The 22,255-nt window shown below is 51.7% G+C and overlaps 10 protein-coding genes across 10 annotated transcripts, besides 1 other annotated feature; 7 read left to right on the top strand and 3 right to left on the bottom strand.

Annotated features, from left to right (window-relative positions):
• Positions 1 to 129: 129 nt before the first annotated feature.
• Positions 130 to 704, top strand: PODANS_2_6810 (uncharacterized protein; the record flags this gene model as incomplete). The annotated part of the gene is made up of 3 exons (XM_001911424.1): positions 130 to 379; positions 437 to 518; positions 581 to 704. The coding sequence occupies 3 exons, from the start codon at positions 130 to 132 to the stop codon at positions 702 to 704; spliced, it is 456 nt and encodes a 151-aa protein (XP_001911459.1).
• Positions 705 to 1,239: 535 nt separating this feature from the next.
• PODANS_2_6800 (uncharacterized protein) lies at positions 1,240 to 2,831 on the top strand (the record flags this gene model as incomplete). The annotated part of the gene is made up of 4 exons (XM_001911423.1): positions 1,240 to 1,335; positions 1,388 to 1,510; positions 1,685 to 2,169; positions 2,282 to 2,831. 4 exons carry the CDS (start codon positions 1,240 to 1,242, stop codon positions 2,829 to 2,831), a joined length of 1,254 nt encoding a protein of 417 aa, XP_001911458.1.
• Positions 2,832 to 3,121: 290 nt separating this feature from the next.
• Positions 3,122 to 5,274, top strand: PODANS_2_6790 (uncharacterized protein; the record flags this gene model as incomplete). The annotated part of the gene is made up of 2 exons (XM_001911422.1): positions 3,122 to 4,018; positions 4,081 to 5,274. The coding sequence occupies 2 exons, from the start codon at positions 3,122 to 3,124 to the stop codon at positions 5,272 to 5,274; spliced, it is 2,091 nt and encodes a 696-aa protein (XP_001911457.1).
• Positions 5,275 to 7,327: 2,053 nt separating this feature from the next.
• Positions 7,328 to 8,479, top strand: PODANS_2_6780 (uncharacterized protein; the record flags this gene model as incomplete). The annotated part of the gene is made up of 4 exons (XM_001911421.1): positions 7,328 to 7,517; positions 7,578 to 7,649; positions 7,768 to 7,966; positions 8,023 to 8,479. The coding sequence occupies 4 exons, from the start codon at positions 7,328 to 7,330 to the stop codon at positions 8,477 to 8,479; spliced, it is 918 nt and encodes a 305-aa protein (XP_001911456.1).
• A 115-nt stretch (positions 8,480 to 8,594) lies between these two features.
• Positions 8,595 to 8,719: a sequence feature (rRNA 5S).
• An 843-nt stretch (positions 8,720 to 9,562) lies between these two features.
• Positions 9,563 to 11,083, top strand: PODANS_2_6770 (uncharacterized protein; the record flags this gene model as incomplete). Its single annotated transcript, XM_001911420.1, has 5 exons — positions 9,563 to 9,791; positions 9,855 to 10,051; positions 10,107 to 10,356; positions 10,416 to 10,551; positions 10,606 to 11,083. 5 exons carry the CDS (start codon positions 9,563 to 9,565, stop codon positions 11,081 to 11,083), a joined length of 1,290 nt encoding a protein of 429 aa, XP_001911455.1.
• Positions 11,084 to 11,586: 503 nt separating this feature from the next.
• On the bottom strand, positions 11,587 to 11,835 carry PODANS_2_6760 (uncharacterized protein; the record flags this gene model as incomplete). The annotated part of the gene is made up of 2 exons (XM_001911419.1): positions 11,587 to 11,591; positions 11,652 to 11,835. 2 exons carry the CDS (start codon positions 11,833 to 11,835, stop codon positions 11,587 to 11,589), a joined length of 189 nt encoding a protein of 62 aa, XP_001911454.1.
• Positions 11,836 to 12,526: 691 nt separating this feature from the next.
• PODANS_2_6750 (uncharacterized protein) lies at positions 12,527 to 14,505 on the bottom strand (the record flags this gene model as incomplete). The annotated part of the gene is made up of 2 exons (XM_001911418.1): positions 12,527 to 14,270; positions 14,327 to 14,505. 2 exons carry the CDS (start codon positions 14,503 to 14,505, stop codon positions 12,527 to 12,529), a joined length of 1,923 nt encoding a protein of 640 aa, XP_001911453.1.
• A 1,646-nt stretch (positions 14,506 to 16,151) lies between these two features.
• Positions 16,152 to 16,622, top strand: PODANS_2_6740 (uncharacterized protein; the record flags this gene model as incomplete). Its single annotated transcript, XM_001911417.1, has 2 exons — positions 16,152 to 16,470; positions 16,534 to 16,622. The coding sequence occupies 2 exons, from the start codon at positions 16,152 to 16,154 to the stop codon at positions 16,620 to 16,622; spliced, it is 408 nt and encodes a 135-aa protein (XP_001911452.1).
• A 1,282-nt stretch (positions 16,623 to 17,904) lies between these two features.
• On the top strand, positions 17,905 to 19,011 carry PODANS_2_6730 (uncharacterized protein; the record flags this gene model as incomplete). The annotated part of the gene is made up of 1 exon (XM_001911416.1): positions 17,905 to 19,011. The coding sequence occupies one exon, from the start codon at positions 17,905 to 17,907 to the stop codon at positions 19,009 to 19,011; it is 1,107 nt and encodes a 368-aa protein (XP_001911451.1).
• A 1,686-nt stretch (positions 19,012 to 20,697) lies between these two features.
• On the bottom strand, positions 20,698 to 22,023 carry PODANS_2_6720 (uncharacterized protein; the record flags this gene model as incomplete). Its single annotated transcript, XM_001911415.1, has 1 exon — positions 20,698 to 22,023. One exon carries the CDS (start codon positions 22,021 to 22,023, stop codon positions 20,698 to 20,700), a length of 1,326 nt encoding a protein of 441 aa, XP_001911450.1.
• Between the last annotated feature and the right edge of the window lie 232 nt (positions 22,024 to 22,255).

The raw sequence follows: 22,255 nt of genomic DNA, 5'->3' as shown, positions 1-22,255 counted from the left end.
CTCCCAATTCTCTTCTCTCCCAGGCTCGACAGGATCATCTTCTTCTTCTCTTGTTCTCAAACATCTAACCTGTCCCACCACCCATTCGCCACTCTTTTACCTTTGCCCAAGCCTCTCATTACCACCAAAATGGTCTCTGTTACCTTCTTTGCTACCATCCTCTCCATGGGGCTCGCTGTCCTTGCAGCCCCGGCCAACTTTAACAACACTTCGGTGGTCGAGGCCCGCGACAACTGTGACTCCACGAAGTCTTTCTGTCCCAAGGGTGACCGTGGTCAGTGCAACCCCGGAGTTGACGGGTGCATGCATATCTATTATTGCGAGCACATCTGGTCTCAGGGCGACTGTGCTCACAGTTACTCTTGGACCGGCGAGTGTCGTAAGTATTCCGATCCGCTGTTTCATATTCTTACTCTTGCTGACGTCCCATTCTCAGGTAACATTCCCGCCAAATTTGACAATGCCATCAGCTCCATTGCCAACGAGAATGTCGACCAATCCGACTGCCACTGGTTTGAGTAAGTGCATCCTCTTCGCTTCATGACATGGCCAGTGTGCTAACCATCATCAACCAAAATAGTGGTGCGGATTGCACCGGCGCCCAGTATTCGAACGAGAACGACCAAAACCTTGCCGATGGCAATGGTTGGTGGAACGACCGTATCAGCTCCTACCGCTGCGACTACCATGGCCCGGCTTCTTAAGCCCACGGCATCAGCTTCCTTTCTCTCAATTCTTAGCTGGTTTTCCCCGTTTCAATCGACATCTGGAAATGGGTCGGAATGGGTTGGGCGTATGGAAAAGGAAATGGGTAGACAAAGGGTTGGGTGAATGTTTCTCTGAATAACAAGGCGTTCCGGTTTCAGGGGATCTTTCTAGACTGACCAATCTACAATGAGGTTCATGGCAAAGCTTTTTCTTGTGACTGCCTTTTGCCAGTGACTTGTGGCTGACATTCTGCTAATGGTTTTGGAAAGGTGACCAAGTGCCCTGCATGAGAATGCCACCTCGCTTGATGCTTAGCACTCCCAGAGAGCATTGAGAGCTCCAAGGACAAAATCGCTGTAGCGGTCTAGTGTTGAAGTAGCTAGAGCTATCACCAATCACCACCCTCGCAGCCAGCATGACCCGCCAAGAATGAGCTGACATTGGCATCGATTTCTTTGACGGCAGCTCCTCGTTTTCTCCCGACAAAAACCACTCAGCCCAAACAACCACCAGCGTCAAGATGACCACATTATGGCTCTTCCTAGCCACCGCACTGGCAGTTTACATCGCCCGTTGCTACAATTCCTACTTCCGCCTCCGTCACATCCCCGGCCCCGCACTCGCAAGGTTCTCATCCGCCTGGATGATCAAAACGCTCACCAGCGGCAAGGTCCACGAGAACATGATTGCCACCGCCGCCAAATACGGCCCCTTGGTACGAATCGGACCCAACGACCTGCTTTGCACCGACCCGGAGACCTTGCGCCGGATGTCAAGCGTGCGCTCGGCTTACACAAAAGGAGTCTTTTACGAGACGGGGAGGATCATCCCGGGGTATAACAACATTGTTTGTGAGCGGGATGAGGAGAAACACAAAGCGCTGAGGACAAAGATGGCAGGGGCTGTAAGTGGACAGTTTCCATGGTGACCGTTGCAACCGTAACTCATACTGGAGGAGAGCTAACAAAAGAAACAGTACAACGGACGAGAAAACGGGAGTACAGGCTTTGAGGAAAGTATAGATCGACAAATGCTCAACCTCGTGGCATTGATTGAAAGCAAATATGTCTCCTCGCCCGGCAATCTGCGGCCGTTTGATCTTTGTGCCAAGACGCATTTCTTCTCGTTGGATGTCATTAGCGATGCTTCGTTTGGTAAGGCATTCGGGTTCTTGGTAGAGGATAGGGATTTGCATCAGTTCGTTGAGATCAATGACTCTGCTCTTCCGGCCATGAATTTCCTTCAGGCTGTGCCGTCCTTGACAAATATCGTTTATCGCTGGCCGTTCAATCTGGCGCTTCCTAGGGACGTGGACGGCGTTGGGTTTGGCCGGTTAATGGGGTATGTTGTTCCTCTCGTGAGGCTCGGGGGACTTTTTGCTGACAGCCCGGTAGGCTGGCAACGGGTTGCGTGGAGGAGCGGCTTCGACCTGATGCAGAGCCAGGGCGGGATATGCTCCAGGCTTTTATCAATGGTGGGATGACGGAGGATGAGCTGGTGCAGCATATGTTTGTTCAGATGTAAGAGGCCTTTCTTCGATACTATGTGGTGACCCTAACCAGAGATAAATCAGTGTGGCAGGTTCCATTACGACGGCGGCAGCTATTCGACATACCCTCTTGGCCTTGATATCTACCCCTTCGGTGTATGCGACTCTCCAAAAGGAAATAGATGAGAGTGTCTCCTCCGGCCGCGTCAGCCGTCCGGTCATTAGGGATGTCGAAGCTCAAGCCCTTCCGTATCTGCAAGCGATGATTCGCGAGGGCTACCGAACCTGGCCATCAGTTGTTGGCCTGGGCAGCAAGCAGGTGCCGAAAGGTGGTGATAGTATTTGCGGGTTCCATGTTCCGGAGGGCACCCAAGTCTCGCATAACTACTCGGGAGTAATGCGATTGAAGGAGGTATTTGGGGAGGATGCTGACGTGTTTCGACCGGAGCGCTGGCTAGAGGAGGAGGCCGACGCAGAGCGGCTGAAGTTGATGAACTCTGTGTTGGAGCTTGCGTTCGGGAATGGAAAGTACCAGTGTCTGGGGAAGCGAATCGCGCTGATGGAGTTGAACAAGATCTTTTTTGAGGTAGGTGTTCGGTTGATGTGTCAGTTGAAGAATCTATACCTGTGCTGATCAAAGAAAAAAATCACAGCTATTGCAGCGGTATGATATGGCGTTGGTTGATCCTCACAACCCGATCAGATCAAGCAGCGGGGTATTTTGGATTGGAAGCGATTTGATGTTGAGATTAACAAAGAGGTCGTAAATTTTGTCTAATGCAATAGAGGAAGTGAGAGTGCCTTCCGACTCCAACAAGTTGCATGAGATGTGCTGGTGGACCGGGGGCCCCTCTTTTCTATTTTCTGCCCAACAGCCTGCCAACAGTGCCAACCCCGCACATCACCTTTTTGCAGCTTTGAAAAATGGCGAATGTCGATGACGATCTCAACGACATCAACGATATACTCGACAGCCTTCGTTCAAGACCACCAAGTCCGAATGAAATCTCGTCATGCCCCTCTTGTTCCAGGATTAAAGACGAATCCCTCCCAGGATACCGTTGCCTTCAGATTGGGAGCTCACGAGGAATCTACCCAAGTACTTGCGCTCGCTGCGTGTTTACGTCCGCGGTTGGAGAAGCCTGTGTGGAGCAAGGGATTCTAAAATGTGCAGATTTTGACACAGACAACAAACCCAATCACTTTATGGTTTGGCAAGTCGAGAACGACGGTTCACTCGTACTTCCGAGATGGTCTAACCTATTATCGTCTGCCGGAGGTTCCGCGTACTACCTTCCGAATGCCATATCATTTGAGATATTGACCGCTCCTGGGAAGCCATCTCCATTTCCTGACATCCCTATTTGGGGCCCAAGATTGGCCTGCCCTAGCAAGGATTATGGCGTGAGCTTTGACAAGGTTCAGGCTTGGTTGAAGGTTTGCGAGGAAAGACACTCAATGTGTGGTAGGGTGTCTGGAGCTCCAAATTTACCGGCAAGGGTTCTTGATGTTCGCCAACTACCCGTCAAGTTGTATGAGCCACGTCCCGGTGAGTCGAAGCCATATCTGTGTCTTCCCCACTGCTGGGGTGGTTCGAGACCGAAATGCATGACTACATCATGGACCCTCGAGACCAATCGCCAGGAGATTGTTTGGAACAATCTCCCCGCAACATTTCAACATGCCATTGATGTTACAAGGCGTCTAGGATTTGACTATCTGTGGATCGACTCTCTGTGCATTATACAAGACTCGGAAACGGACTGGCAGCACCAGTCGGCTGAAATGATCTTCATTTACGAGAATAGCCATCTTACTTTGGTTTGTTCTCTTTCCCTTTCTCTCTGGGGTCCTCACTAACAGCATCTCTTCTTCCACTATAGTGTGCCACTGCATCAGAAGATGACAATGGTGGATTCTATGGAGACGTACCTACCGAAAGAAGGCCAAAAGAAATTACAGTCAAAGGACCAGACGGAACAGATTACGAGCTGCTGGTCAGAACGGACCTGTCGAATCGACATCTTCCATTGCCTTGGGGAGTTGACCACCACGAAAACCGAAGGAAGTATTTTCCGCTCCTGACACGAGCCTGGGTTTTTCAAGAGCGCCTTCTATCTCGCCGATTACTGCACTTCACCAAGGAAGAGCTCCTCTTCGAATGCGCAGAACTCATTACGTGCGAATGTCACCCTGGGGTTGGGCGATACGATTACCGGCCAAAGCACAGTGAGCCACTCGACAAACGCGTACTTTCTCTCTCCGAGGCTGCTTTGAAGGCACCCAAGAAGAAGCCAGAGAGTCTTGAAGAAGCCGCCAACCACGAGGTTAATGAGACGCCCTGGGGGAGAGCAGTAGAGTGCTACACAGCGCTAAGTCTTTCATATCCACGAGACAAGCTACCAGCGTTGTCAGGAGTGGCCAAACAAATCCAAAGACGTTTGCGGCCGGATGACGAATATCTTGCGGGACTATGGAGAAGCACGCTGCTACCTGATTTATGCTGGTGGTCTGTCGGCTATAAGCAGGTACCACAGCGGTGGCGCGGGCCAAGCTGGTCATGGGTATCAATCGACGGACCCATCGCCATGAACAAATTCCGACAACGGGCTAAGAACGATGCTTGCAGCGTTGTGGATGCAAGCGTACTCCTAGCTGGTCCAGACGCAATGGGAGAAGTCGAATCGGGGCACGTTATTTTGTCAGGAACTATTTGCGCCGGACGAATGAAACAGGGATCTCATGTCGATCCCAAGATACTGCGCTACCCCAAATCTGCATCTGTTTACGACCTTCTACTGACAGTCAATGGGGACGAGAGGCTGATGTTTATAGACTGCCGGGAATACCTCTATGATGGCACGGTGACAGTTGGCCAAGAGATATTTTGTCTCCGCATGGGCCTGTACAATGACGCTGACGAGTTCTGCTTGATCTTGAAACGGGCTGGCAAGGTGGAGACGTCAACTATCAATGAACCAGGATGCTATGAGAGAATTGGATACATGATGGGCTACTCTGGTGATCTCGATAGGTGGTGCGAAGGGAAAGCCAGGTCACTGATAAAGATTATCTAACATTACATCCAAACCATTATTATGTGCCACTCTTTCAAGGCCATTACTTGGGTCTTCCTGATTACCAGCTGATTGTGCCAATGAACATCGCAAGTAGAGTCCCGACACTCATCATCGAGACAGAAACATACGCGAGACCGGAAGCACCAGCGGTAACAGGCTCCTGAACGCCCGCAGGTTAGCGATGAGGCACCAAGGCTTTCAGGGGAAGGCAACAACATACACTGGTGGAGGCCGAGGCGGGTGCGGTCGTCTCAGCTCCTGTCTGAGGAGGTTCGGTGATGGAGGGTTCAGCGGCGTCAGAGGTAGAAGACGAATCAGCATCCTCAGTGACAGTAACCGGGGCCTCTGAGGTGACAAAAGAGCCGACGGGAGTGACTGTTGTGGTGGCCGCTGGCTCCTCTGCTCCGCCCGAGGGTGATGGGACAGCAGACAAGCCGCAAGCTTCAGCAGCGGCTGTCAAACCATTGCCGTAATGGCGCCAGATGTTGAACTGATTGGCACATTCGAGACAGTCCTCGAACAGCTCGACCCAAGTGGAGTTGTCGCAATGTCTACCGGAGCGTGAGCCACCAAGGGCACTTCCTGTAACGGCAGGTGTTAGCTATTGTTAGAGGTGCCGGTGTGGGTGAGATATTGGTTGAGGTTGGTCAACGTACCACAGTCGGAATGGCATTCAAACTGGGGAGTGCCAGGGGCCTGGCGGGCTAAGAGGGCAGCGACATCGACATTGTCTTGAGGAGAAACAGCGGCTTGAACAGCAGTCGCAGTGAAGGCGGAGACCAGGACGGAAAACTGAAGACCACGCATTTTGAAGATGTTGCAAGAAATAACGACGAGGAGGGCAAGAGATGGGGCCTGCACTGGGAGGGAAGGATGGGGTCAAATGAAGTAGGTAAATACGGGGAGGTTTTGGGATTGGCTACGAGAAAGGTAGAGGCGGGTGTACCTCAATATATCTGAATGTACCCTTGTCGAATGAGGATGGTCCTTGACCCCGTCGAGCGTCAACCCAATGTCGGGTCAGACGGTTCGGGGTGGCCAGGGATGCATGGCGGCAGAGGGTGGATATTACCTAACGAACTTGGCAGTTCAAAGTCGGCTGAAGGATTCAATCAGAAATTCCGGGTATCTTTTCACGACAAACTGGATTTGTGAGGCACATTCTGGCATTCTGCGATGTCGGCTCTTCATTCTGTGGAACATCCTGGCTCACAGAAGTGGACCCAAGCTCGCCGGAGCTGACAACCACCAATCAGCTTCCGGTGATGCATCTGATAAGATGGGTGCCCACTGCGCCGAGCAAAGTTATCTGATCAAATTTATCTGATCATCTGATTGCCAAGTCTCCCAGATCCCATCACGACAAATGGGAGGGCTCGCAGGAGGGTACCATTGAATGCCACTGTTGGTCAATCCTGCCGGTGACTGAAAAGAATCAGATCATTGACTGCCTAAACGAGGGGCTCGGTGCGGTTCGCTGAAAACTCAGAGTCACTGGACTGACAGCCCAGCCTGGTCGACACTCTTCACTCTCATCACACCGCTGCCATGCCAAGTTATCGTTCGGCTTCCGGCGACGTTATCTCACGCAGAACCCGGATTCCTGTCTTTGTCGAGACCCATACCTGTAGCATATCTTGGCTAGAGCGGAGCAGCCAGGAACAATTCTCGCCCATCTCGCGGGGAAAGCAGAAAAAGAACGCAAGTTCTGGGCAAGTTGTTGCTATGCCGAGGATACGCTACCATACGGCATTGGTAACAACACATGTCGGAGTCTTGGAAAGTGTGATGTGTGGTGGGGGTGGTGGTTGGGCAGGACTGACGAAAAGATAAAAGAGGAGGAGGACGGAACCAAAGTGGCCACCGGCATGTTCCTGTCTTATCCTTCTCTGCACAAGCGGCATCCTCCATCTTAGCCGAATAGTGGTCATTCCCCCGCTTCTCATCCAGCTTGACACCATTGCACCCTTCTCAATCTTTCCTGGGATACCATCTTCAATCTTCTTTGCATAACTTCGTTGTTATCAGGTCACCCTATCCAAACAACACAATGGTTCGACGATTTCAGCAGGCTGTGGCCCTCGTTGCAGCCACTGCCACTGGTGTTTTGGCAGCCTCGGAGAACATGGGCCCTGCCTCGTTCATGTGGCCACCTGACAGAGCCTGGTCTGAGCACACTGACAATGAGGGGCCTTGTGGTTCTATCCACAGGGTTCTTGAACGGACGAAGTTTCCTTTGAGTATGTTTGACATCATTAGGTCTACATTCTAATGAGGAAACACTTGCTGATTGCTTGTAGGCGGCGGAAGAATAGCCTTGACAGCCCAAGATGACTCCTACCACGCCCAGATGAGCATCTCATTCCATAATGGTACGTGCATCTTTGCATCCTTGCTTATTTCCTTTCATATCGACGCCTATACAAAAATTCAAACTTTGGCTACTGCCATCGCCAAAGAGAGATGCTAATCAATATGGCCGTTCATCAGACCCCCAAGAGCAAAAGGACTTTGGCTTCGTCCTGAACACAACGCCCATCACAGAGATCGATCCAGGGCACACCTGTCTGACCATTCCTGACCCTCCATCGACCATTGCCCCCGGAACCAATGCGACCATCCAGCTCATGTATATTGCCGACTTTGACCGGCCAGAGAACCAAACCTTCTATGCCTGTGCCGACATCCAGTGAGTCCTTCTTTCCATTTTACCATCACAGGTGTCTGTACTAACACCAAATCAAGATATGTCCGCGCTGCCGACTTCCCACAAGACACAATCCCGTGCTTCAACGCAACCGACTCTGAGAACGACGTCCCGGCACCCACTGCCACTGGTCTCCCGACCAACCTCCCGGGTCACGGCGACAATGGTCCTCCTCTCAACACCGCTGACCCAGAGCCATCGAGCAGCTCTGTCCCATCGAACAACAACGGCAACAACAACAACAACAACAACAACACCCCCATTGAGTCTGTCAAGACCGGTCTCTCCAAGGGTGCTATCGCCGGTGCGGTGATTGGTTCCATTCTTGGTGTCGCTGCCATCATTGGCTTGGCTTTCCTGTTCTATCGTGAGCGCCAGAGAAAGAACAGACTTATTGCCCAGCGTGACTCTGGCAGGGGTGTCCCTTGGGTTGAGGACCCTCCCAAGAAGTCGAATATTTCTGCTGATAGTGTGGTTTTGGGGACGAGGTTGTAGAGACATGGTGGGGATGGAGAAGAGAGATGGTAATGACTGATATGACATGATGACACTCATTTGGAATATGGAGCAGAATCATGGTGTCTTGAACTCGCAATCCCGTGAACACAAGCACATACGACCATAGGCAGTTGAATACACGGGATCCCGTCCGCTCTCCCCTAGTTAAGCAATTGACCGCCAGACCAGTACTCAGGTGGGTGACCACTGGGGAATCCCTGGTGTTGTATGTTTTTGGTGGTTTTGGCTTTTTGGAATTTGGCTTCTGGTATACCCCGAGGTAGATACTCTCCTTAATGCAGATGAAGAAATGAAGGTTCATTGTTACTATTGCTGAATGAATTGACCATCTATGCCACGACTAACCGCCCAAGGTTGATGCCTATTTTGTCGTAACTGCTCTAACGCTATTTAGAACTCGAACCCTCTTGAGATCACCACAGTTGCCATGAAGTTGAAAAATGCTTGGAACGCCTTCAGGTTTATACGGACCAGGGAAACAAGAGTCAGAATTGACAAGGGAAAGCTTTCTGCTGCTATAAAAGCCCCCATTAAGAGAACACTGTTCACCTACCACAATGTTGCTTCAACGTTTTGTGTTTGACCTGCTACGAGTCATCCATGTTAGTGTTTTCATCACCCCTCCACCGAGTATGTACAACTTCTTGCACCGAAAACCCAGAGTATCACGCAAGAGCCACGAAGCCAAACGAACTCAGTATAGTTTCGCGGACATCATCACCTTTGAGAGGATTTGAGGATCCCTCCTATCTCATAAGGACGGTGATCATGATGAGTGAATGAAGCAGGACAGTTCATAATGCCAAGACGCCTTGAAGTCCAAAGTGGGCCCAAGGGTCTTGTGGGTCTTATTCCTGACCGCCTTTCGGCTCGTGTGGGATGGATTTTGGGAACGGAAATTCTGCCAGTTCAACCCCACATGAATTTTTGGGAAATTCATGCATCACAAGCCCAGGACGACCACGATATTGAGCGCCCCGGCCTAACGATCGAATCGCTAACATCTTTGGACTCCTCGATATTCTGCTCGATATCTTCAGGATCCAGCCAATCGAAAACATGGAACAACAACCAGAGCCCAGCGCTCAAGCGCCCAAGATCGAGGACCCCGCCCCCACCGAAGTCGTCGAGAATGCGCCCGTCGCAGAACAGCCAGCCCAGACCTCAACCAAGCAGGTCCACTCCTTGGTGATTGATGCCAACGCTATTATCAGAAACGATCCAACAGTATCAACGCTTCTTTCTCAGGCGGAGGAGCTGTACACCATTCCAGCGGTTGTGTCCGAGAGTGTGTGGCCCTGGGAATATTGACATCTTGGGACTGCCTCACTAAAACTTTTGTGTCTTTCAGTTCGCGATGAAGCCACCCGATCACGATACCAGACGACGCTTGCGCCATTCATCAAGCTTAGGACACCCAAGCCCGAGTCGATGGCGTTTGTTACTGGCTTTGCGCGGAGGACGGGTGATCTGCAGGTGTTGTCGAAGCCCGATTTGCAGCTCCTTGCCTTGACGTATGAGTTGGAGGTTGAGAGGAATGGTGGTGATGTACGGCGCCTTTCATGCGGCTTGGGATATTCGGGAAGGCTAATGGGTTTAACAGTGGCGCTTGAGGAAAGACCCAACGCAAAAGACCGTGAACGGAAAGCCACCAGCCAAGCAGGAGGAGACCAAAACTGAAGAGCAGGATGCTGCACCAGAAACAGTGACTGAAGCGGATGCGCCATTGACTGAGACAACACCAGAGGGGGTAGCGCAAGAATTGGAGAAGGTTGACCTGAACCAGACGTCAGTTAAGGCTGAGGTTGAACAGGCTGAGGCGGAGGAAGATGATGACGAGGAAGGGTGGATCAGTATGTGGCTTCATGAATTACCCTGAGAAGTTCTTGTTCACTAATACATACACCCGCAGCTCCCAGCAACATCAAGAAGTACCAAGCCAAGGAGAAGGGCGGCGCCGGAAAGCAACAAACCCAGCGGTTTCTTCAAGCAGCTCTTATTACGGCGGATATGGCCATGCGAAATGTTGCGCTCAGAATCAACTTGAAGTGAGTGACCTTCGCGCGAGAGCTCAAATGAGCAATGAGCTAACAATATCACAGCCTGCTTGACACCAGCCTTACCAAAATTACCTTTCTCAAGACCTGGGTTCTAAGATGCCACGGCTGCTGGAAGGTCTGCAAGGACACCACGAAGCAGTTCTGCCCATCTTGCGGACAGGCTACCCTCACCCGTGTGTCATGCAGCACGGACGCGTCTGGCAACTTCACATTGCACCTCAAGAAGAACTTTCAGTTCAACAACCGTGGCAACGTCTACAGCATTCCCAAACCAACACACGGCTCTTCCAACACCAAGCGCATTGTTGGAGGCGGCAAAAACGGCTGGGGCAATGAGCTAATCCTGGCTGAGGACCAAAAGGAGTACGTCAGGAAGACGGATGAGGAGCGCCGCACAAAGTACAAAGATCTGATGGATGAGGATTATCTTCCCAGTATTCTCACCGGGTCAAGGGGCCCTGGGAACGGGAGGATCAAGGTGGGTGCTGGTCGCAATATCAACGCCAAGAAGAAGAGGTAAACAGCACATATAGACAAACAAAATAAAGTGTACATCCTGCGATGGTGCCACAAAAATGCAGATGTGGGTTTGTGTGTGTGTATTGTTCCTGAATGTCAATGACAACCTAGGGGATAATTCCACAAAGTATGAACTCCCTGAACACCTAGAGAAAAACAGAGCCCTTTTCCATTTTCCTCGTATGATTATGCGCTGGTAGCACAGTTTCGCTGCTATCGGCATTGATTGTCCACTCCTCCGCCTCCAATTCACGTTCTGCTCCAGTTTAACTGGCAACAAGTAGTGAAACCACTTGTCTTCCTTCCTCCTCCTCTCAATCCTGCCAAAAAGTCTTGATTGGGTGATGGATAGAAAATGGAGCGCTGAATTGACCTTGTAATAGCACTGTTGGGTATCTCCTTCTGTCGACCTATTTCCTACACTTCTCCCTCCTGCTCGGCGCTGTTTTATTTGCTGCTTTTGGTATCGTACTGGATGATGCGATCGCGAAGTAAATGTTTATTTTACTCTGTTACGTGCGCGTAGGTTAGCTTCTTTTTCGACAAAAACGTGACGGAACGCGACATACTCTTCTCGGCGGCATCCAACAAGGCAGCATATCTTTTGCGCATCGCGAGCCGGTGGCGGGACCACTTGTCGTCGGGGGAGAAGCGCGCCGGGTGGGCAGAGCGGGTGACTTTGCTGTCGAGGACCTTTTTGAGGGTGTACTGGCGGCCGAGGCCGTCGGCGGTGGGGATGTACATGAGATGCATTTTTTTGGTTGGTTCGGTGGTGGGGGAGGTGGTGTTGTGGTTGCTGTTGGGTGGTTTGGTGGTGGTGACGGGGAAAGGCCGAGATTTCGAAAAGCAGCGGCGAAATCTTTGGGATTTTTTTTGCCAGCTTCGATGCTGGCCAAGGATTGATCGGGCGGTGAGTTGTCCGTCTCGTCAGTGGTTGCAAGTGAAATGCCGATATCACGTGCTTTATTGCGGTGATGTTGGTTAATTGCACGGGCCACTTTCGGAGTTTTCGTTTGCACATGATCGTGGTGCGGGTGCTGTGGGGCGACTGGTGGGGCGTTTTGGAACGCCAATGGCCGGTAAACCAGGCACCTTTTTGATGTGAAAGTGAGATGTGAACGTGAAACTTTCTCTTCATTATTTTCACCTTTTTTTATGCGCAGTGTGGCTTTCGATACTTAAGGCATCAGGATACTTTCCTTACAAAACAACAACAAACAGACAAGAAATGCGCCTGAAGGAACCATCAAATCCCACCAGTTCCCAGTCCCTCCTGTCAACCATGACGACCAACCATGATGACAGCTACTTTGTAGCCCAGACCCTAAAATAGACCAACAAAACCGTCAAGGTACATATGAAAGAGCAAAGCCATATCATCGCATCATTATCGTAGCATGAAGCACCGATTCACCATGTCCACCTATCCCCAGAAGCGCAACCGCTATACCTCAGGCTTTAAGACCGTCTTCTCTTCCTTGAGCTGTGGAACCTGACCATCATCACCATCTCGAGCCGAACGTGCATCCTCATCCGAAACCTCGGTCGAAGTAACACTAATCTCATCGGCATCCTGTACTCTGGCGGGCCTATATGGCCGACGTACCGGAGAGGAAGACCTAGACGACAATGATGACAAGGATGATGAAGACGAAGGCAGCGGCGGTAGCGAAGGGGGATCAAAGTCGTCATTCAAGAACGAGTCAAAGTCAAAGTCGGACATAGCATCGCGAGCAATTTCTGTTCTACAATCGGGGCGAGGGAATTCTGATGTCCTCATCACCAGGTCCTGTCTTTGACGTGGTGGTGGGGTTGCCATGAGCGCAGACGTACCGCACATCTCGCCAAGTCCGCTAGGTGGTACGATAGGTCTCGGTGGTGGCCACATACCCGGAGGTGGAGGGGGAGGCGGGCCCATTGGCATTGGGCCGGGGTAGTAAGATGGCATCGGAGGGGGAGGCGGAGGAGGGGGAAAAGACGGGCTCATGCCACCAAAGCAAAAGACGCAAGGCGGATGGGTGGGGATGTTGTTCACTGTGTTGATCAGTTGCCGATGGCATTGGTATCGGTGGGAGTTGGGGAAGTGCATGCATGGCGTAAGGGTTTGGCATGCTTTGCACGGCAACATTGACATTGGCGGAGGGGGTGGCGGAGGTGGCAGGTAACGAGGAATCATGGGAGGACCAAGAGGGAATTGTGTTGGCAAAGGAGGGGGGATCACAGATGGTCTGCTGTATGCTGAGATTGCCGGCGGCGGTGTATATGTCTCCGGGGGTGTTGGAGCTCCATACGGATCGCGGCCGAACGGCGATGGCCAGCTATCTGATATGCTGTCCTCTGAGCGGTCACGCCTTTGGACGCGATGTCTGACCTGCTCTGACGAAAGGCTACGGCCGCGAGATCGATCTGGACGACTTGTGTATGAGGGCGGGGATGCGAAGCTCCGTCGCTCTCTGTGTGGTGATACAGAAGTCGATCGATATGATGGTGGCGATTCGGTGCGTTTGGGCCGCGATGCTTCCACTCTGAGACGTCTTTGACGGTGTCTCTCACGGGCCATTTCGCTCGTTTCGGCCTCGTCAGCACGCCCCCAGGGGTTGGAATCTTGGTGGCATCCCTCGAGGCCATCAGCGGTCTTGCTGACCCCGGTCTCCCCACCTCGAATAACAAGAGAGATCCTCAAGGCCTGGTTTCCAATGGCGGCTTTCTTCTTCCACAATCGACGACGAGGTTGTGGGACATCCGCGTGATCCGCGCCGGAGAATCGCAGAAAGCTCTGTACACGGAGAGTTACAAGCGTCCAGGTTCGAGTGCGGTAACTGGTCGATGTCGCTCTCCCTCTGTCAAGAAGCAAATCTGTGATGGCGTGTTGGACTTCGTTTGGAAGGCTGCCACAGATCGTGTCAAGGTGTTCTTCATATGTCTTTTGCTTCCCACGGAGGATCCGGCCAGCCCATCCACGGCGATGCTTGTCTTGATACTGTTTGACGGCGTCGTAGAACATGTTGGCAAGGACGGACTGTTCGGATGCTTGAGCAACTGTTGACACCCTGGCTTCGGTTTGTTGGTATTCATGCACACCCACCCCGAGCGCCTTAAAACCACCCAATACCTCCCGTTGGCCGGGAAGATAGGTGATGTTCCAAGCCTCGTATACCTGCTTGCCCGCCTCGTTCTTCTCTACTTGACTAGGTGCTCAAATATTAGCACATGCCCTCCGGCAAACGAGACTGGGCACACTTACTGGAGAGGGCAATGTTCCTGGCTTATCCAATATCTGTCACTGTATACGGAGGAGACGACACTAGAGTCGTCGCTGCATACTGTCGACTCATCATCGCCATATGCGGCAGCATTGACAGGCGCTGAGTTTCTTCCTCTCTCAAGGAATGGGGATTGAGGAGAGTAGGGTACCGGACACATGATTGTGGTTGTGGAGGTGGGGGTGAGTTGTATAACACGAAGACCAGAGAGCAATGGTCTTGCTGCAAAGGTTCAAGGGGAAAGTGAGGGCGGGGTTCCGGGCTGATAGCTCTTATAAGCTGGGGGAGGATTGAGACCATGGAAGTGGGAGGGATCTGAGGCACAGGTGGCCGGGACGCCTTGGACTGGCTACTGCAGGAGAACACTTGCAGACAGCTGCCGTAGTTGCATGGATAGGACGACGTTTCATAGGCTGGCTGACTGAGGATGTGAGAAATCGGGGCGTCTGCCTGCGCGCTGGCCCCTCTTGCTCCCCTCCAACTCTCAACTGAATGCCCACTGATTGGCAAATTCCATTATCCAGGGCGGCCGCCAGTGGATGGGCAAAGACAATTGGATCAAATCGACATGCAGCTGCGCATTATCTGCGCCCCAACCCCTGGACGAAGGCTGTGCGGAGAGTTGTCTTGGCATGTTTGATACAAAATAATGGAGAGCCGAGATTGATTTTGACGCATGTCAGTGGGCCAGGCCTAACAATTGACAACATTCTATGTCTGCATTGTCAAAAAGACAGAAGTCCGAGTCTTTTTGTATGATGTGCTTGCGCAGGCTCCCAAGGCCTCCTTCTCGCCCGCGACCTGAGTGCGGCTCATGTTTACCCCGCAGTGTATCTGCCCAGCGATAACAAGAAGCTGACAAGCAGGCCTCACAATACAAACCCCAGCAGCAGCTGTGGGCTAGCATCGATCTCACCCAGGTTTCTGGTCAGTATCGCGTCCACATCATGCCGAACAATGGTCGATGGACGTGCCGCTGACCGTAGCCTTGCAACACCCCAATTGAAAAAGTGAAGCCCCCCCGTTCTGCTGTTATCGTCCGAGTATCGGAGGCTGCTCGTACTTCGTGTGAGACGCTAACTGTCACCTGGTGTCCATTACTCAACCACACGAGCTTATATAAGGGATCTATCATGAAATCATGTTGAACTGGGTGATAGTGATATCCTCGATATCACCGTCCACTTCAACAGGTCATCTAGACACGAGCTTTGTATGGAATTAGTACACATAAGCTTTTCTATCATTGGCGTCTCAGACACTGAATCATCTCGCGGGCGAGAACTTTCCCTTTCTGCTTATCGCCTGGAAAGTGTGACTTGCCTCGCCTGATGCTGAGGCAAGGGCAATCTTCCTTTCTTGCCTGCTCTGGCTTAGTGCATTGCTGTTGCCGGTCAAGATGGGCCAATCAACTGGCCCAATCTCTCCGGGTCTATTGTGATTTGCTCAAGCTTCATTGAGCGGGGTAAATCAACGTCGATGGATGCCATCGGGAAACCATCTTTGAGTTGTTCTTTAGGGCATCCTGTCACTTCATTGACATGCTCTCTTCTTTTGAGGTCGACCTTGCCTAGCCCAACTGAACATCTGGCTCGCCCAAATGAGCGGTGTCTATCTATTATCCAATGGCTTTCGCTGGTAACTACGCTCTCTCGAGCATCCCCTCCAGGCTCGGCTTGCCCAGCCTGCCTGAATTCCATGGTGTCGATCTGATATCGGCCGGAGCAACCACAAGGCCACTGAGCCACATACTCACTGCTGTTGTCTCTGCTGTTTCCTTGCAAGCCTCAAGTTTCCTCACAAAATATGGGGGCCGCGGCGTATGGGGGCCCTTTTTCCATCCCAGACGAAGGCCATTTCGGCGGCCATGTCTTGGCTATCGAAGAGGAGGCAAAGAAGGTGCTATATCTAGCCATCTTTCCTCTTCACTTTCGGAAGCATCCCTTCCTGGCTCTCTGCCATGTTCCCATGTCCGGTCTTCAGATGCTGCCATCAGCCCGCCTTGATATTGGGATTACGTCTCACAAGAATGTGTTGGAGCCTCGCCCAGCCCCCTGCACCTATTCCACATGGCAACCCTCCGCAAAGTCTCTCTGCACGGGTAACAAACCACGTATTAACGTCAGTATGGAGCCCCAACCCCCCAGACGCTTTTATATTCTATCCTTAACATATGTTTCTCCGTCAGATACCTTGATCCTTCAAGACCTACAAGCCGCCCTTTTTTCTCTCAGCTCCTTTCCATCCACATGTCGATATCGGACCTGCAAGATGTAGGCCTCTAGGTCTTGCTACGTTAGCGCCATGCTTGCTCCGGAATTCTTCGAAGGGACTGAGTGTTGATATCCGGACGCCACTGGCAAAACCCCTACTCTGGATTCTGCCTCCTGCATGTGGTTGAAGGCAACCAATCTCAGTTGCCTCGGGCCAAGTCAGCGGTGCAGGTCCAAGTTGGTACAGGGGGTCGAATGGAACTTCCATGTACAAATCCATTTGCCACTTTTGGATTTCCAACGGCAGGATCCCTTACCCATCCGGTCCCCGGTTTAGTTACCCAGACGGCACGCATATCGCACCCGATCTAGTTCCAATGGTCTGCCATACTCGCCTCCCTAGTGGTCTATCGTTATCAAGTATGGAAATTGGCCGTCTTCTACTGGCCTTGCTGAGGCCATCGATGCGGCATGCAGGAACCCTGTCGTGGAATTACCTCCAGGACGTCCAAACTCTTGCTGCAAGTTCCGAAGCCAATTAAAGACGAAGGGCCATGTCGTCTTCTGGACTGAAAGAAGAGCCGCTGCTGAAAGACAATTAATAAATGGCGAACTTCCCTGTTTTTGGCACCTTTACATTCTGCGGTCTGATATCATCTGTTCGCTCTACCAAGCACCTCACTACGCCAAAACTTAACACAATCATTCCGCATTCTCAGTTATCATGGAGTCTCCCAGCTCTGTCATTACTGGCATATCTGAGCTACCATCTTCCGACATCATCTCACCCCAAACCTCGTCGCCACCAAGCCTGTCACCACGAAGCCCATCATCAAAACATATCCATGCAGGTTATAGGTTCGTCAGACGCCATCTCTTAGATGTTGTCTAGCTGACTGACAAGTTTCAGTTCAAACGAAGAGAAGGATGTGGACTTCGAGTGCCGCATTCAAGTATTGGAGAGTACCGTGAAGCAACAGCAGAGTGTCCTGAAGAAACAGGAAGAGCAGATAAAAGCGTTTGAGGAACGACTGCAATTCCTTCGTCATAGGAGGTCATTCAAGAAGGCCATAGCAGACTTGTTTCTTGGGTCCTCTTCCAGCTCCTCTCAGAAAAGCCGATCTCGGTCTCAAAGCTCTGTGGAGACGGACTCCGAAGAGGGTCAGCCCATCAACAATTGGAAAGATGCCCAAGTTTCACCGAGGTCTGATGGGCATCAGAAAACACACTCGCAGGGTTTACCATCGTCACCTGATCAACACGTTGTGGAGATCTACTCACATCCCACCAAACACAACACCTCGCCGCCAGAGCTCATGAACACTGAGAAGGTGTCACCGGTGGAGATGATGGACACTGCTAGTCCAGTGGAGATGAGTGCTGAACGGAGGCGGACCTTGGCTTCCCGGCCTCCTCTTGAGAAAATGCCAGAGCTTAGGTTTGGACCTCAAAGTCGCGTTATTGACGCCCGCCCACAATTTCTAGCCACCTCAAGCGTGTCCCCAAGCACCAGCTCTGGGTTCATCAACTCTCCTTTTGCGAGCAACAGCCACATCTCGCCCACATCAAGCTGCACTCCATTGGCCATTGTCCCTACCTGGTCACCCATGTGTGATAGTCTTCATCATTCCACCATACAAGGAGCCTGCGAGTCTCCAGGAGACGGCGCGTGGCCCAAATCACAACCATCGCAAACCATCAATGCCGGAAACTTTTCTTCAGCTTTTCACCAGTATATTGAGCTCGATTCTTCACACATGGTCTCTTCTGGAGTACCGACATCACAATCGACTTCGTACTTTGCCGCCTCGTCACCCAACTCTCAACAAGTGACTGGCCCCGAGTCTGCTCTCATGGTCCACTGCTCCTTTTCTGGTGCATACGGAAACAATGACATTTGGCAAGAATCACCCATCTTGCGACCCATGCCTTTCTTGGACCAGGGCGAACACATATGGAACTCGCCTACAACTCATGGGGAGGCCAACACTATGAACTCATTTCCTGCAGTTTTCACTGATGCAGAAGGGGGTTATTCGACAGAGGAGAGCCGTAGCACCGACGGATCCCCCGTCGAAACTGTATATGGTCAGTCACCTGTGCTTAGCTGCGAACCATGCGGCTTTTATCCCATTGCTGGCCCAGACCAGCGTAAAAAATTGGAGAAGCACAAGAAGACCATCAAGCACAGCAGGAAAACTGGAAAGGGAATTGTGGACACGTTCCCCTGCGATCATTGTGCCGCCACATACACCAGGCGAGACAATCTCGTTCAACACCAAAAGTCTCATTTCCAAGGCACACAGGCAGAGGTTGACTTTCCCTCTGCAACTGCATTCAATGAGGAGGTGATTAATCTCGGGCATGGAATGGAATCTCTGCCCTTGGGAGTAGAGAGGCCAAAGAAACGGAGACGGCGGTCATCGCTGATGAGTCCGAGGAGTGGAGAGTAAACCTGGGGCTTGCAGGGCTTCCGGCCTGCAATGAGGTATCAGAATGATGCAGCTTACACAGACGACGGGGGAAATTCATTCCACGCCCAACTTGGAGTTTTTTTCTTTATTCTTTGAGGTCTTTGCTTGCTGGGTCTTCAGGTTTCCCATTTATACGACGGCTCTGTTTGATGAGCTGATGATATCATGTCCCATTGTTACGATAGCACGATTTATGAGATCACGAACTTCCTTGCCTCTCGCAGGTTTCTATCTCACCATTCGTGAACCTCGGCGATATCGCCAGCAAGATATGAGCGACCATGGCTTGCGCTGAGCAAACTTGTCAACGAAGCCGTGTTGACCGAGGTCGTAGCGACCACCAAGTTCAATCTTTGCGGTTGGGCAGCATTGCAGCAACAACAAGTGTCCACGAGGCCCAAGTCTAGCCATGTATTGTACTTCTCGACACCATCAGACAAAGGACACACAGGTGGTTATGGTTCGCGCACCACTGCAACTCCAGCTTCTCTTCACCGAACGCGGGTATTACCCCACGTTGTCTCACAGGTTGCCATGAAATACGACATCAATTCACACGTCGGCGTAAGGGACTGCATTTGACACTTATCAGTATGCTTGGCATCTAATACACATGACGGGGTAGAGTGCAGGAAGGACAAGTGGCACTGAAATGGATAACGCCGAACGCCACATTAATGATTTGCTATTTTTGAGCAAAATACTTTATGTTGCTTTTGAACCGATGAGAAGCCATTGCCAGTTCACGGAACAACCAGAGAAACACGATCATGCATGAATTGTACGCCAGCGTCAATTTCGGCGGCCAGCTGGATCGAACTTAAGATGGAACGCCCCATGGGAACCCAAGAGGCGCAGGTCCCATCCTCACGCTTCACCCACGTGCAGCGTCACGGTCCAGATGTAAAGCGGTCGATAAATTGATGCGCGTGACAAGGTCCGGAACTAACTGTGCAGATCAAGTTCCCAATATCACAATGCATGGCATCGCGACACAGAAGATAAGCTGGACCTCGGGCAGGATTGCGAACACCTGAAGGGTGACAGGCGAAACGGGGGTTATTCCTCCTGTATCGCTCCAATCCCACCTGCCCATGGGGGAACGAGCGCGAGCAGAGCCTCATCAATGGCGGGGTTGCAATCACCTGACGCATGATGTCTCACTTCATGTGGTTGGGTTCGTCAGAATCTTTGGACGGCACCTTGTGGCCGCTTTAGCGAGGGAAAAGGAGGGTTAGGGTTGTTGATGTCAACGAAGTTCGTCAGGGGTTAAGGGGCTCAGGGGTAACTGAAGGTCCGATTCGTCAATGGCTGGTCGTACCATTCACTCAACCACAGCATCCGATGATGGCACTAGCGCGCCAATGTACCTAACCAATTATCTATTAATCTACCCTCGGGGAAGGTCGAGCTTTACACTGCAGCGATGCAATGTGCCTGGTTCGTTACACCACAAGAACTAGTTGTCTTACACAAATGGACCTTTTCCAAGGAATGATGCGCCCTGCTAATGACTTTCTTAATGTGCCAACAAACGCGTTCAAGCTATAAAAATTACGAAAAATTACAGAATTTACACCCGTTTTCCTGCCCAACCATTACCCATCCACAATCAAGCCATATTCCATCCTTTACCAGAAAATTAACGCCAACACGGCAGTCACTCTAAGCCTTCGTGACAACCAGTCCCTTGTGCGCCCATGGAATGCTCCCATCAATCCCATTCTTCTCCTCCAACCACTCCAACACCTGCTGCTTCGCCATCAACGGCCCCATCACCTTGCTACCATACAGCTTGTCCAACCCCAAGACCGGGTTAATCCACCGATCAAGCAAGTACTTCATGAACCCCGTATGTGTAACCGTTCTGATGACCCCTCTGGCCGCATCATCCACTTTTTCTGAAAACTCCTTTCTCTCAGCCTGATACTCCTTGAACAGTTTTCCCACCTTCTCCTCGGTGATCTCCTCCCCACTCTCATTCAACTTTTTGAGCAAGTTCCCAAGCACAATCACGTCCAAGACCCCGTTATTGTACCCCAACCCCACATTCGGCGTGATCTTATCGCACGCATCACCCACCAACCCAATCCGTTTCCAACTCCTATTCTTGACAGCACCTTCCTGAAGCTGTGTCAACCCAGCCTTGTTGACATTTTTGAAAACATCCCCAAAAGTCAGTTTATTTGTCACATGCATGTCCTTGACATCTTCCGCGAACTGTTTGATGTCCTCATCCGTGTAATCGATTCTTTCCCTCGTAGGACCGCCAGGGAGAGGTCGGTAGATGATAAACCAGCCTCTGTCCCTCCCGACGAAGAACTGGGAAGACACACCGCCGGAATGGCACTCCCAGTCGTGGCCTGGCTCGATTTCCGAGCCGGGGAGGGATAGCCGGGGGAAGTTACCGAAGAGGCCTTGGAAGGTTGTTTCAAAGGGGAGGGTTTCGGACTCTGGGGCGTTGGAGAGGGAGTTCATTATTTTGCGGGTTTTGGAGTGGACGCCGTCTGCGCCGATGACAAGGGTGCCGTTGTAGGAAGTGCCATCGGCGCAGGTGACGGTTACGCCTTCAGGGGTGAGGGTGATGTCGGAGAGGGATTTGTTGACGTGGATTTTGGCTTTGGCGGAATCCGGGAGGGTGCTGAATAAAGTGGTGACGAGGTCGAGACGGTGGAGGAAGGCCATTGCGCGGCCGTGGCAGGCGCGGAGGTGGAATTCGTACGAGTTGTAGACTTTGCCGTCGCGTTGGAGGACGTGCTTGTGGGGGATGGGGGTGGAGATGGCTTCCATTTGGGGAAGGAGGCCGAGCTGGTCGTAGAGGCGAAAGGAGGTGGGTCCGATGGCGATGCCGGCGCCTTCTTCGGGGGTGACGGTGGAGCGGCGTTCGAGGATGGTGAAGTCGACACCGGCGGAGGTGAGGATTTGGGCGAGGGTGAGGCCGATGGGGCCGCCGCCGATTATTATTACTTTTAGGGGGGTTGTGGCTGTCATGATGGATGGGAGTTGGAGAGGTAACGACTGGATGGTGGGTGTGAAGGGGTGGCGATGTGGGAGTGAAGGTGAAAATGAGCGTGATATTTCACCCCGAGGATAACAGAGTTGTGAAAAAGAAAAACAAGGATAAGGCTAGAAACATCTCTGTCTGACGAGAGATAACGCTGTCATTAAATATGTTCGAGGCTGGATCAGATTGGCGGGTGTCACAACCTTAAGCTAACGTGTT

The sequence above is a fragment of the Podospora anserina genome, chromosome 2 (genome assembly GCF_000226545.1).
Source record: "Podospora anserina S mat+ genomic DNA chromosome 2, supercontig 2".
Classification (NCBI taxonomy): domain Eukaryota; kingdom Fungi; phylum Ascomycota; class Sordariomycetes; order Sordariales; family Podosporaceae; genus Podospora; species Podospora anserina.
Note: the sequence above shows the minus strand (reverse complement) of the source record. Positions and strands in the feature narration are given on the sequence as shown.